Raw genomic sequence first — 15095 nt, 5'->3', positions numbered from 1 at the left:
CCGCCACCGGTGCGCGCACACACACACACACACACACACACACACACACACACACACACACACCTCGCTTCTGGTTTTCTCAGCCTCCAGGTGTGACCCACCACAAGCTGATTTATCTTCCTAAAAGGCCAATCTGGTCATGTCATTCCTCGATTTATAACTGATATCTGCAGAATAAGGCGTGAACTCACTGGAGTTGGAGTTGTGTTTATGGTTCTTCATTTTCCAGCCCCTAATTCTTCCTCTAAATGTATTTGTCAGGGGCCCTTGTTGACCCAGCCCCATTCAATGATTCTTGGCTCCCCAGGTACTGGATGCTCTCTCTGGGTTCTAGATGTTGCACCTATGATCTTATCACTGCCTGGAGAACTCTTTCTGGCCCAACTTCGCCTTGCCTGCTGGTATGCGACACGAGGGGGGTTCTCTTGGGAGCTGCGTCCTCTGCCTTCTCAGGTTCTCCACTGCTCCCTGTCACCGTCTCATCTGCATGTTTACAGCTCTGTGTCTCCTCCAGTTGTGTGTTCCATGAGGGGGGAATCCATGGGCAGCAGCCAGCACAGTGCCTGGCACAGAGCAGTCACTCGATAAACATTTCTGAATGAATGGCTAAGTGAATGAATGAATGCACGAGCCTCAATTTTTCAGCCTAGGAGGAATATTTGCCTTCCCCAAAGGCCTAAGCTGGGTCCGTTCTTCATCTCCTGATCCAAAACACCAGCATCTCCAATGAAACACCTACAGGCAGGACCATTTAAACTTGCACCAGAGGGCGTTTGTATCCAAGACCTTCCCCATTCCTGCTATTGGAGGCAGGACCAGTCCCACACTGAAGTCTCTCCCTTAGGACCCCATTGGGAAGCCAGGGTGAGCTCCAAGTTAGAAAAGGAAATAAAGGTGAGTTCTTCGTCCATCCCCTCCCCCTTTTCAGAAAACCGTGGACTGGCCTGTTTCTGTTGCCATCCAGCTCTGCCTCAAAACCTGGGGCTGCAAGTTTGACCACAAAAGGGCCAGTCCATTCCCGCGCCTTGGGCCCTGCTTCTTCGCCGCCCTTATCGACTGAGTCAGCCGTGGCCTCGTCGCTGAGAAAAACGAGCAGTGATATCTCTTAATTACACCAAAGTTAGCCTTTTCTGCTTTCATTTTTGTTCCTTGTGGTTCCTTTGAACAGGGTTGTCAGCAACATACCAACAACAACAAAAAGAGCGTGCTCTGAAGCCAGACGGTGGCTTTCCTTGCCGGGTGAAGAAAGCAGTTTTCTGCTTGTCAACACGTGGTCTTGTTAAACCAAGACATGACCTCCGGCCTTGACTCAGTGCACAAACATGCACATCAAATAGCTGTGAGGTTAACCTCATTTCTCCGCACTTCACAGAGGATGTTATCTCTCCCTTCCTCATTTTCCAGGTAGAACTGGGACAACTGTCACAGAATTTGTCAGCCTCAGGGAACTGACTTGGTTTTTTTGTGCACAGGAGGAGAAGTGGGGCAAAGCTGAAAGGGTGCTGGTTCAAGGTCTGCTTCTCCTTTCCACCAGTGATGTGGTGTTAGACAAGGTTCTTAATGGGTTGCAAGGGGCAGAATTATCCAGAATGACCCCTCGTGCTCACCCTGGCCAAGAAACAGGTGACTTCAGGGCTAAATGGGTAGATGGGGAAGCCACCTCTCCAAGCTGGAGGTTCCACTCAAGTACAGATCCCCATTGGGCCAGGGCATTCGCTGGCCCATCCAGTGTCACATTCCATAGGTCCCAAGGTTAGCGGTAAGCTGGAGCTAGCTCCTACTTCTTGGTTGTTAAGTATTTAAGAAGCTTGAACATTGGTAGCTTGAAATTGGTCACTGTGGGAAGACTTACGCCAAAGAAAGTGGCAAACATTACTAATCAGGGCTTTCCTCACACCCGAGAGCTGGTTAACCAGCATATCACCGTCCAAGGCGTCTGGCTTTGAGCATCTGGAATCTTAGATAACCTCTATAAATCTGGGTACCTGTGCTCAGGCACCCCAAGAATTTGACTGTCTGTCCACTGACAAGGTTATAGTCAAGGTAGCTTAAGAAGGGAGAGTGATGTCAGCAGAGGGCCTCATCTGGCAAACCTGGACAATGTTCAGCTCTGCCCAGGCCTTGGCATAGCTCTCTGTAGGATGATGGGGAAAGGGGAGCAGTGATTCTCACCTTTGGCTGACCCCTGGCTTCTACGTGTTCTCTTTCTCCAATAAAGCCTATTCCTTAGCCCACACCATGTGCTGCTTTGAAATCTTTCCAGACCCCCCAGTGCATGGCAGGTGGTAACGCAGAAGGAACCCAGCTTGCACAACACCTCAGTTTGTACCACAAGGAAACCGTCTTGCATGATGCACTAGCCTCGATTCCTCAGTACAATAGGGATAGAACGCTGGTCTCTGAGAGTATGTGCGAGAGTCAGATGGCAATTCACATGAGCATGTTATGCAAACAGCAGAGACCCATGGGGACTCAGCATTCACACATTATGGTACAGAGATCACTGATGGGCACTCAAGACTCCTAGATTCCGGTATTCGTGCTACAGCTCTTTAAATGAGTCACCTTGGGCAAGTTGTCTCCTTTCTCTGATGTCAGTTTCCCCATCTGAGAAATGGGTGTAGTACTTTGTGGGGTTGTTGTTAAGAACAAGGCGGGGGGGGCACCCAGGTTTGGCTTAGATGCTGACATTCGTTAGATGTTGAAGATTCTAGTTGGATTTGAAAATCCTCAACTCTCCTGCCTCACAGGGTGCTAATTCAAGCTGAAATGCCAGATCCTTTAATGTTCACGAATAATTAAATATAAATTCAGTCTGAGGCCAAATGTACATAACAATAAAGCCTTGGGAATCTTTCACATTGAGAACTGAAGGGGTGATAAACCCAGGACTAAAAATATTGCTTCCTCCATAGGCTCGGATGCCTTTATTTGCTGGATGTATATCACGGAGGGCATTTTTGCATATATATGTATTTGGCAAACAACCAAAACAACTCAATTATGTTTTATCATTAATTAAACTTTGCAGAAAGAGGGCAACACTTGTTAATGGTGAATATATATTTTTACTAGACTTAGTTGAAATAAATTAAAATTAACTCTGCTCAGTTGTGAATAAAGTTAGTTTTGAGGTTCTTTATTTAAGTGGGTTTAAAATACCATACGTCTGAGCAAATATGGAAATACAAGCACTTTCTTTCTTCTCTCTCTCTCCTTCTCTCTTTCCCCTCCCCACCACCCCCCCCCCACACACAATCCATCAACATCCAATCTATCACAATCTGCCAAAGATACAGATTTGACCTGACATAATGGTTGACTACCAACCAATTTATCTGCTATCCTCACTGCCATTGTGGAAAATTAAAATTTGTTAGAAATATCCAGACTGATCATATAACGGTCTATTAATTCCATTCTAACAACAAACCGGGCTGTGATCACTTTAATCAGGAACCAGTGAATGCCTTATCCAACCAGGCATAGACCTAACTAGAATTCAAGTCAAAGAATATTTGAGTCCTACTTTGTGTTAGGCAGTGGATTGTATCGCTACACTTGATGAATTATAGTTAACAGAAAGATAAGAAAAATACAAAAGAAACTATATTGCTTTCTCGAATGTGTTCTATGTGAGCAGGGAGGTATAAACAATGTGTAAAGGAGGTCAAACAAAAAAACCCAAGGAAGAGACTGCATCAGAAACAGGCGTTAGCCCAGCAGTGATCAATAGAAATATAATGTGAGCCACACAAATAATTTTAAACTGTCTGGTAGCCACATAAAAAAAAAGTAAAAAGAAACAAATGAGATTAATTTTAAGCATACCAAGATATCCAAAATTTTTTGATTTCAACATGACAAGAATATAAGGATTATTAATGAGATATTTTTCATGCTTTGTGTGTGGGGGTAATATGCTTGTGAAAACCTGTTTATATTACACTTACATATCAATTTAGATATTATATCTTCATGAAAAGTATTTGACCTGTACTTAGACTAAAATTTACAGTTGAAAAGGGAGATTTCTCATGCCAATACTGAATCAAATAGTTTTAAATTTTGAGTTAAAATTCATTAAAATTAGATAAAACTTAAAACTCCAGTTCCTCAGTTGCATTGGCCACATGTCAAGTGTTCAATAGCCACATGTGATTGGTCAGAGGCTACCATACTGGACAGTGTGGACAGAATTTTCTGCAAGGATGTAAATGTTCCACTGGACAGCGAAGCCTTGAATGTAAATGCATCAGCCCCCGGAGAGTGTGGATGAAGGGGCTGTGTCCCAGGAAGAGGAAAGAGTTCTAAGTCATGGAAATAGTAAAGGCGTATGTATGAGTGGTGTTGCTGCATGTAGAAATAAATTATGCTATTCATCTCTGTAAGAAGTTTTGAATATTGAGTTTCTGGACATCTTGGGTCTTTTATATTCAAATTTCTCTTTTTTTCATGTTTATTTATTTTTGAGAGAGAGAGAGAGAGAGAGAGAGAGAGAGAGAGAGAGAGAGAGAGAGAGAGTGTGTGTGTAGGAGCAGGGGAGGGACAGAGAGAAGGAGACATAGAATCTGAAGCAGGCTCCAGGCTCTGAGCTGTCAGCACAGAGCCTGATGTGGGGCTGAACCTGGGAAACGGGAGATCATGACCTGAGCCAAAGTCGGAGGTTTGACTGACTGAGACACCCAGGCGCCCCCAAATTTCTCTCCTATACACTAGCCAGTGGTAAATTTTAGTTATTGAGTAAAACTCCTGGTTCTTTTTAAGAGGAGAAATTAGGGGTGCCTGGGTGGCTCAGTGAGTTAAGTGTCAGACTCTTAATTTCGGCTCAGGTCATGATCTCACAGTGCGTGAATTCGAGCCCTGCGTAGGGATCTGCGCTGACGGCATGGAGCCTGCTTGGGATTCTCTCTCTCCTTCTCTCTCTCTGTGCCTCTGACACCCCCATCACTCTCTCAAAATAAATAAATAAATGTATAAAAAATTTTTAAAAAGAGAAATTAAACTGCTGTAAATTTCTGAGAGGAGGCATGTAGTCAGACTTGAATAAAAACTGTGAAATCGTGGATTTGAAAAGGGGTGGAGGGCTGATGGTGACGACACAGAACGAGTCAGGCAGTAGGACGGGGCTAAGTCTATGTTTTTAGTAGGAGGGTGAGACTGAGCAGTGCTGGGGATCTAGGACCAGATTTGTGGCCCACACAGCTTGGCACCCATGTGTTCTCAAAGTGATGCAAATGGCTATTACGTGGAGTAAAACAAATTCAGTCCTGAGCCACTGGTTCCTTGGCACCTGTTTGCAAAGCTGGGCATAAATGGGAGGTACAGACTACGTGCATGTGGGGAGATCCCTACTAGACAGTATGCCCAGAACTCTGAGCAATATTTAGGAACTGCCATAAATTACCCTTGTGGATGATGTGCATTCATGACACAATCAAAGCAGAGTCCTGGTTGAGTGGTTTTCATGATTTGCTCTAATGATCTATGTTGATTCCCTTTACGAAAAGCACACGGTCCAATTACATATTTCTCCCGTCCTGGGTTAAAGATGTCCTTCTAAAGGCCCGTTCTACCAATTTATAGGGGATATAAAAAAAGGATTTTCAGTAAAATGTACTTTCATTGGTTTTGATGAAAAGGGTTTGTGATGAAACTAGAATCTCTAATAAGCATTTCATAAATGACTTGTCTTTCAAACTTAATATAAAACAGAATAAAATACGTCTCCCAAAGACCTCCTTGCTGCCCCACAGATTTAAAGTCCCCTGCTCTCAATCAATCAGGCCCAGGAACTCAAAAATCTCTAAAGAGGCAATCAAATATTTATCAGTGAAAGTTGGTAAAACTAAGAAATTATTTATGGCTCAAATTTTGAAATAGTCACACTTTGAAGGGGGAGGGAAAAAGCACCTGGTGGCAGCTACGCATTTCTCTTTAGGGCACACACTCCCCGATCTAGAGCTCAAAAACGGGAAGGAAGTCACAGGTTTGAGGGAGTATATTCGCAACTGGGTATTTAAGCCATTTTTCAGAAACACTGAGGGAGATGATGTTAAAGCTGTTTCCAAATTCCAATAAGTTAGCCACTTACCGACTAATTAATTATTTGGCAGATAAATAATGTATCAACCAAAACTTTGTCTAGCCCCCAGGGCTACCTGCAAAGCCTTTCTGTCAATACACAATTCTGCATGGCACAGCCTCAACTGAGAAAAATCTCCCCCAGAGAGTGGATTCACGGCAGCAACTTGCTTTTGATGTCTTTACCCTGAAGTGTGTGAGTCTCCTTTCTTTAAAAGGCATTTATGATAAAATACGACAAAAAAAAAAAGAAGAAAGAAAAGAAATAGGTACTTAGTCTCCATCCATCCTCTTGAAGTGAAAGACAAAAAATTATTTTTGAGTCAACACACCAATTCTTCTGTTTTATGATAATGTTGTATTTAGTTAAGCTTAATTTTCCTCCAACATTGTATTAGGAAATTTCCAAACAGAAGAAACGTTGAAAGAAATTTTCAGTGATCGACCTTATGCCCACCACCCAATTCTACCATTAACATTTTACTAAATTTGTTTTATCATATATCTATCCAATTACCCAGCCCTCTATCCATCCTACTTTTTTTCTTTGGTGCGCTTCAAATTCAAATAATTAAATTTAATTTTAATGTTGTTTTAAAGAGAGTCACTGTCAGCAAAGATATTTCATCCCATGTAAGAGAATTCTCAGATTGCACTTAGTGGGTTAAGAGCACAGACTGAAACCTCAAAGAGTTGGCTTGGAATTTGTTTCTGCTACTAACTGACTGTGTGACTTGGGACAGGTGACCGTCTCCCTCTGACTCTGCTTACTCTCACCCTGCACACTGAAGGATGACCCTCATGGGGTTGCTTGTATGAGAATTTAAGGTAATGGGTGAAAGGTGCTTATACTTCACAGCATTGGACAAATAATGTGTTTGTGATGATTTTTTTCTACTCCTCTATAATCCTGTGAGATTAAGGATCCTGTCTATTGCCTTTTGTCCTTAAATCCCCAGCCCCTAGCATGGTGCTTTGCAAATGCAGATGCAGAATGTGTGCTTAGTGATGCGGATTGGGTTGAATTTCAGAGATCTGCCCACCTGACACGCAGCGAGTACGTATTCATGGAGAGAAGCAAGCACAGTCCTCTCCAAAGGCATGAGACAAAAAAAAGTTCAGAAAATGAGGTGGGAGCAGAAGATGAGCCAGGGAAAATGTGGCCTGCAAACAAACGTATTTGTATTAAGTTTGGTGATGGAATGGAGTCCATCCGTGCCCTGTCCCCTTCCTTGGACCTCACCTTTTCAAGGCACACCAGCAGGCTTGCAACTGTCTCCCCCAGGCCTCAGAAAGCTGTCATGCTGGCACCCAGAACACAGGGAAGGCTGGATGTGCTGGAGAGTTTGTGCCTTTGTGAAAGATCCTCAACCAAAGGCAGATGGGGGTGGTCTGTAAATACCCCAGCCTTCTCCCCCGTGGAATGTGCTTTCCACCATTCCCTAGCACGTCCCCTGGGGATTGCACTGCAGTGACCTACAGTGGTAGTTGCCTTGATAAAGAGACCTTTCCGTTGGCTGTTTTCCTTCCCTGGATCACTTCCATTCCCCCCACTCCCCTCCCTTACCAGTATTCTCTTCACCTCCTACATAAACTGGTTGCATTTGAATTCTTGTCTCAGGGTCAGCTTCTGGGGGAAACCGAAGTGAGGCCAGCGTCCTTATGCGTTCATAACCACAGTCTCTTCTTCATATGGCATTCTATACTCAAGTCTGATGTGCGATATTTATGCAGTTAGACTTGCCTGACTCAGAGAGTTTGAGTGGGCAAGGAGGACGTGTCTCCCTTCTCCCCACCTCCCCAGAACTCTCTGAAGATACCTATACACTGTCTCAGAGCTCAGCAGAGCATCCCTTGTTAGCTCCTGGTGTGGGGCTGATGACGGTGAGGCATAAGACATGAAGAAAAGGATAAGGTGAATGGATACAACCAAGCATGCACAGAGGGGAAAAAGTTCCTTTAAGGGTATAAAGAGCATGGAGAAACCAGTAATGTCCATCCAGGTATTCCCAACCAGGTGGTGCTGATATTGTTGGTCCATCGCTACTCTGGAAGGAGGCCTGGTGTAGCTCAGGGGTTCTCAACCCTGGCTGCACCTCAGAATCGCCTGGGATTTCAAAGAAAACTGCTGATGCATGGTCCCCACTTCCTGACCAATTGAATGGATCTTGGGAGGCGGAGCCTGGCGAGTGTCTCTTAACTTCTCTAGGCAACTCTGATGCACAGTGAGGGCTGAGACCACCAGACTTACGTAAACGTCTAAAGAGCAAGGATGCAACTGGTGTCTCTGAAATGGTTTGGGGGCAGAGTCTTGCAGCCTTGAGGAATCTGGTCCTTGGTGAGTGCCACTCTTGGCTTCAGGGACACTGACACAAGGGCCATCGCGGTGGTTAGGGCTGTCCACAGGGCAGGGCTCCTAAACCCCACCACCGCCCACTTGGAACAGCTCTGCTCCCTTTGTCTCATGTCCCGGACCCTTGGCAAGGTTTTGCTTAAAGAAAGGCATCTTTGGCACAGCGGTAGCTTCAAATCTCAAATATGGTGATTACCAGGACACTGGATTATTGATGCCTCTAATTTCCAACAGAAATAGATTTCTAATGGTCCAAATTACCTTCACTTCTGGTCCAGGCCACCATATAACACCCCCTTTGGCAGATCTTTCTGTGCCCACTGCTCGTAACCACTCTGCTCCCACAAATCATTCCCTATGAGGCAGCCAGAGGGCCTTTCAGGGTGCGCACACACACGCACACGCACACACATACCCCAGGGAGAACCTCCAGTGGTCTCTTGCTGTGTATACAATGAAATTCCCACTTGCCATGGTGTCTGAAGCCACTGTGACAGTCCAGATTCTCTGACTTTAGCTCTTACCACTCTCTTCCCCACTCACACTGCAGCCATCCAGATGTTTTGCTCCTCAAATACGCCTCGTTCCTTCCCACCTCTAGACCTTTGCATGTGCAGTGCCCTCCGCTAAGAGCGCAGCTTCCCCAGATCTTGCTGCGGCTATCCTTTTCTCACCCCTCCAGTCTCCATTCAAACACCATGGTCTCAGACCAGCCTTCCCAGCCATGTACATGAACACTGCTGTTCCTCTACTCCCTGGCCTTGCCATTTACTCTCTTCCCGAAGAGCTGTTTCCGCTCCTCACAGAATTTATTATCCTCTGCAATTTTCTTGTTTGTTTATTTCCTCATTGAAATATAGCCTCCCCACTATAATAAAGCTCTATCACACTAGGGGCTTCTCTGCTGTTCACGCCAATATTCACCCAGTCCCAATCTTGAAGTCTGGCATATAACAAGTGCTCCTTATTTATGTAATGAATGAGTAAATAGTTCAATAGCATCCAGCCATTAAGGTCATTCACTGAACTAACCACCACTGTTCAAATTCCAGGATGACCCAAAAATACGAACTGGTTTACATTTGATTCTCCATGTTGACTTTCCTACAGGGAGAGAATGTGTTGATCAAGCAACACCAGTATTTCTGCCCATTTAACAGTGAACATTTCTTCCTGGAAAAGTTATTCCTCTGATTCACGCGACAGTGTTTTCTGGGTCTGGCTAGTATGACTTAGTTCTTTGGATCTTAGTATGATCTTAGTTCTTTTTAGAGAGCTGACCCAGGGTGCCACTGGACTTACACATTTGAAAATTAGGATCTAAATTAGGCCACATATCATACTGCTATAATGGTATGGTATGGCATGTATAGTATAGAATCTGGCTGGTTGCCTGGACATTATTTTAAAAGCAATGAATCTATTAACCAGTGACTTCTTCCTAACACAACTTTAGCGTGCTTGTATGACACATAGCTCTCCAAAGCATGATATTCAGAGGTATTATTATTATTGTTTTTATAAATTCCTTTTTTTGTTTGTTTGATGGCTTTTGTCATTCTTTTATTGGCAAAACCATCTGGTTTCCTATCATAGAGGAATAGAGGCCAACTTCAGGAGGCCACCAAGATGGTCACAGTCAGCTTGCCCTGTGTATGCTTTCCTCCTTATTAAAATGTGCCTTTGTCACTTCATTTGTATTTTGTATGACTTACCTTGCCAACATCTCTTGGGAAAGGCTGTCTCTGATTCTCTGGAATTAAAATGGGAGATACCACGATGGACCTCTTTTGTCTTGGGACAGGAGAAGTTCTTGCAAATTTAAATATATCCTAAAAGAGAAAAAACCCAAAATCAATCGACTAAATAGCCCCAGGAAAGGATGTATCACTCTGCTGTGAGATATGGTTCCTTTGTTGCAAAAGCATAGGGCTGTTTGGACATTGTTAATTTTATTCTATCAAACCTCATTAGCGTTAGCAAGTACATCGTTAGAATCATACTAAAGCTGACATCGTGATTCACAATGACTACCATTAAGCTCTTTAATCCCATCTTCTGAATTGTTCTATTCACAATGTCAGTCTTGATTTATACATCCTTCAGTGCTGGGATATTCCCGTTCTTAATCTGCCAAGTGAGGAGATTATGTACCTGGTCACGAACCCCCAGAACCCACTGAATATAAAAGCTACTGGCCTCATGGCCAACTGCAAGGTGTTTGCACTCATAAATGCATAGGGAGGAAGGGGCAATTGCTAAATTCCACACTATGCCAGGCATTATGGAGACTCCTAGTCTATATTTTGTCAAGGAATATTTGTTACTATTAGTGGGCCAATTGTTGGAATGCACCACCCATGCACTACGCCCCCAACTTCAATGACTGGAACAACACTGTCAGGATTTCTGCCCTATCTGTAATTTAACTATTCAATGACATACATGTGTGCAAACCAGGAAACGTTGTGTCATAATTTTAAATAAAGACCGGTGTTGCTTTTCATAAGAAGTAGGAAACACATGAAAATAAACACACTGGAGACAAAAATGAGGGTATTCAGCTTGAACTGGAATCTCGGGGAAAATCAGCTCCTCTTTCTAAAAGGAAAATAAGCAAGGGGGTAGTGGGGCATTAAAGCGTTGTTAGCACCAAGCTGAGACTTTCCCCTTGATCTGATCAGAAGACTGAAAGTGGAACATCATTTTCAGTATATAAACCAATCTCACTCAATGCCAGTACTAGCTGAAGTTATGTTATATATCATCCAAATCGTCTTGAACTTTGGATGACAAGTTCCTACCAAAGTGCGGCAAATGGTATTTAAATACCATCATTGATCCACACTCCACAAAACGATGTGTATATTTGCATGTGTGTGTGTGTGTGTGTGTGTGTGTGTGTGTGTGTGGTGTGTGTATATAGTTTTAAAGAAAAATCTATATAAGAAAAGTCAAACAGGAAACAAGATCAGCTAAGGCTAAGAAAGCTTCTATGATCTTTCTCTAGATTTTGGTGGCAGTGTAATCTCATGGTTCTCTTGTGGAACACAATCGGGCAATAATTATTTATCAGGAATCTTATACATGTTCATACCCCTTCACTCAGTGATATCACTCCTAGGAATACATTCAAATGCTAAATTCAAAAGGAGAATAAACCTATATGCAGGCAAGTGTTCACCAGACATTATTTATAAAGGGTAAACATGGCAAACAACTTAGACATTCAACTGCAAGACAAGGTTGAATTTGGGTCCATTAGCAAGAGACACTCTTAGATGGTTACCAGTAATGTAGGTGCAAAGACCATGTTCTAACCTCTAATACCACATTTGACTGCTTCCATAATCACCACCATAGACTACGTACAATCTCTTAAGTGGGCATTAGGCAACGTGCTGGGCACTTTACATGTGTTCACTCTAATATTTGCAATTAATATCTCTAGTAAATCTTGGTCTTCCTCAAACAATGAGGAATATCAAGTTTATAGAGGTGGCGGGGCTTGTTCAATTCACCTAGCTAGTAGAGGGAATATCTAGGATAAAATGTGTAGGGAAACACAGAATGCAAATATTGGGCATCTTCTCTTCTTATATAAACATGGAAGAATGATATTTAAAATCTCAATGCATGAGTGCAAATAAAACTGGTCTCTGGGAAGACAAAATAATTAATATTCAGGTAAAGACAGAAAACTAGAGTGTATATATGTAATGGAGAAAAAGTTAGAGGGGTTAAAACAACAACAAATCCACCCACCCAACCAACTACCACCAACAAAATAACCCGGCCTAACCAAGCAAAAGACAGGCTAGAAAAAGAGAAAATGAAGTAGACAATAATAAGACAATGAAAAACACAGTGGATTATATTCACAGAACACTGACATATAACATCTGGGAAGATTCTGCTGGTTTACTAGGGAGTACCAAAAGAATAGAAAATATGTAAAATATGTACAACATATGAATCTCATTTACAATAAAAAGAATCTTGAGGTTCAGATGAGAGAATGTCTCAGAAAGCCCTCTTAAAAGATTTAAAGTCCTATGCAAATATAAAGAATAGGTGATTTGGCTCTGTGAACAGCAAAAGTAGGCTTTAGTTCATTATGAGAATATATGCGAAAATGTGTCTAAAGTAATGAAAAAGCACACTGTGTCGTCAATAACAAACTTTCCGTTGTTTGTAATAAAGGCTTTATTTGGGTTTGCAGGTCTGTGAATGGGTGATATTTTTGTTCTCATGAGTACTTAAGAGGTCAGGCCCCTGAGTCCCCATTCCCACATCTGGTGTCCTCCTAGCTTATTATTAGCAAGCCAAGCCTGAAGTGGCCAGTCCATTTCCCCAACTCTCAAAGCAGCCCAGAGCTTAGCAACAAGCACAGCTATGTCAGCCCTTGGGTCAAAAATGCCTAAGAAAAGAAGCAGGAAGCTCTGAGCTCAAGATGGCAAAGTGCACGTAGAAGGGAACAGGGTAGAAGGTGGGAATGACTGATTTTAGAGATGTCTCCATGTGCACCGGAGTCCTCCATGGTGGGCGTGTTAAGGAATTGCTGGGGCCAGGACATATTACGTCACCCAACTTTTCGCCTTACAATGGCGGAGACCTCAACAAATACTTGTCCATGACCGAGCTTTTATGCCAATAGGTCCGTTTTTGTCCTCGTGATATATGTGTATATCTAACTGTATTTGTTGACAAATGTCTACCTGTATACTTGCTTGCGTGTCTAACTTTGATCAGGTCTGTGCTAAACGGTTTGTTGGTATGCTTTGAAGCCATGTGTTTCCGTGCGACAGGGACCATGTAGGAGCCATACATCTGATGTGACTGACAATCATACACTTTATGCATATCTAGACAGATGTGTTGTATAAAAATGTTTATGCCTAACTGTGTGTGTTTGTATCTGTCAGTCCATCATGTGAAGCCTTTGAATGCACCAGGCTGTGGTTGTAACCTCAAGGAAAGAAAACAGAAACAGTGGGGATAAAAAAATGCGACCAACCTAAGAGCTATTTACAGAAGGAGAAGAGATAAGGTGTGGGGAAGAATGGCACATCAGGGCAAAGGGGAAGCTGTCTGATGATCTCATGATGTCTTTTTTTAAAAATATTTATTTATTTTTGGAAGACAGAGAGATAGAGTGAGAGTGGGGGAGGGGCAGAGAGCGAGGGAGACACAGAATCTGAAACAGGCTGTAGACTCCAAGCTGTCAGCACAGAACCCAGCACGGGGCTCAAACCCATGAAGCGGGGGATCATGACCTGGGCCAAAGTCGGATGCCTAAGCGACCGAGCCACCCAGGCGCCCAAAGACCTCATGACTTCTGATGTTGCCACTGCCAAGATAGTGGGCAGAGAAAAACAAAAAAACAAAAACGGCAGTTCTGGGTACAGGTGTTGCATGCTGTACACAGGTAGACTTGAGGGGCTGTTGGATATCCCAGAGAGATTTCTAGAGGGGGTATCACGAATTGTATTCGGGAGGGAGCAATGAATGAGGGAGAGAGTTATCACAATCAACCACAAACAAGGGTAGCTGGAAGGAAAGGCAAAGCTGACATCATCCACACTATGTCCAGAGGGAAGAGGCAGGAACTCAACCATTCACTGGGTTTCTGAAAAGGCCAGCAAAAGCCATAGAAAGATTAGGTGCAAAAAGGGAAAACCCAGGAGGATGAAGAGATACGAATGTCAAAAAGGAAGGGGGACATGACCGTATCACCCAATGCAGACATCCCCTCCAACAACCCGAAAGCCATAAGGAGGCTGTCGGGCTTGACAATGAACAGGTATTGATTTTAGGAAGAGCAGCTTACCAGTGTGTTAGGGTCGAATTCAGGAATCAATGAGAAGTGAGGGCTTTGGTGCAAAAGGAAAGGAGAGCCTCGGGAAGGAAAGAAGGGACTTGGGAAGAAGTCTGTCAGTTCAAGGGGAGACCAGGAAGTGTGCTGGGCACGAGGAGGAAAGGGCTAGCGGAAGGAAGTCATAAGCATGGCTGCAGATGAATGCAGAGGACAAGTGATGGGGGCAGGTGCCCCAAGGAGGCGGGAAGGAGGGGATCAGCAGCACTGAGCCCAAGAGAGGAGGATGGAAACTGCTTTCCTTGAGGACAGAGAGAGGTTGAAGGGGAATTTCTCATCTGTGAAGGAAGGTAATCTGCCCGTGCTCCTGATTATCAGAATGAAATGAGAAATTGTGTGGGGAAGCAGTCTGTGCTCTGCAAAGAACAGCACAAAAGTGAAGGATGGGTCTTATTAATACCAGGACAGGGATGTGAGGAAATGAAGACAAGCCACTCAGTCCCTTTTACGAGTGAGTAATTCAGCTGAGGGTGGCCTAAGGCCAGATCTTAACGCAGACACACACGGACCCACAACCGTCTCTAGAGTTCCAGACCCGTCAGACGCAGGCACACTAACTTCAAAATCGGCATCAAACACAAACACTCACACGTGCACGTGTACACACCCACAGACTCACACATGCTCATGAATAGATAACCACGCAACAGCCACACATGACAAGCCTAAACCCAAGGACACACACAACACACACAATACACCTTCCTGCTTGAAACCGAGATGGTTTCCTCAGCCACAGGTGCACACGCACAGGCGTGTGCCTCTCATGGGAGCCTCCCTACA

The 15095-nt window shown here is 43.8% G+C and overlaps 1 protein-coding gene across 1 annotated transcript in view; it reads right to left on the bottom strand.

Moving 5' to 3' along the window:
- Positions 1–15095, bottom strand: part of CDH13 (cadherin 13) — a 1030614-nt gene that overhangs the window by 572260 nt on the left and 443259 nt on the right. The window contains exon 4 of the mRNA XM_019413211.2: positions 10153–10269. Coding sequence (XP_019268756.2) covers positions 10153–10269 — 117 coding nt within the window. The remainder of the gene's footprint in view (positions 1–10152; positions 10270–15095) is intronic.

The sequence above is a fragment of the Panthera pardus genome, unplaced genomic scaffold (genome assembly GCF_024362965.1).
Source record: "Panthera pardus isolate Hobbes unplaced genomic scaffold, ASM2436296v1 HiC_scaffold_19, whole genome shotgun sequence".
Taxonomy (NCBI): domain Eukaryota; kingdom Metazoa; phylum Chordata; class Mammalia; order Carnivora; family Felidae; genus Panthera; species Panthera pardus.
The sequence above is the reverse complement of the archived record's forward strand: the minus strand, read 5'-3'. Positions and strand labels throughout refer to the sequence as shown.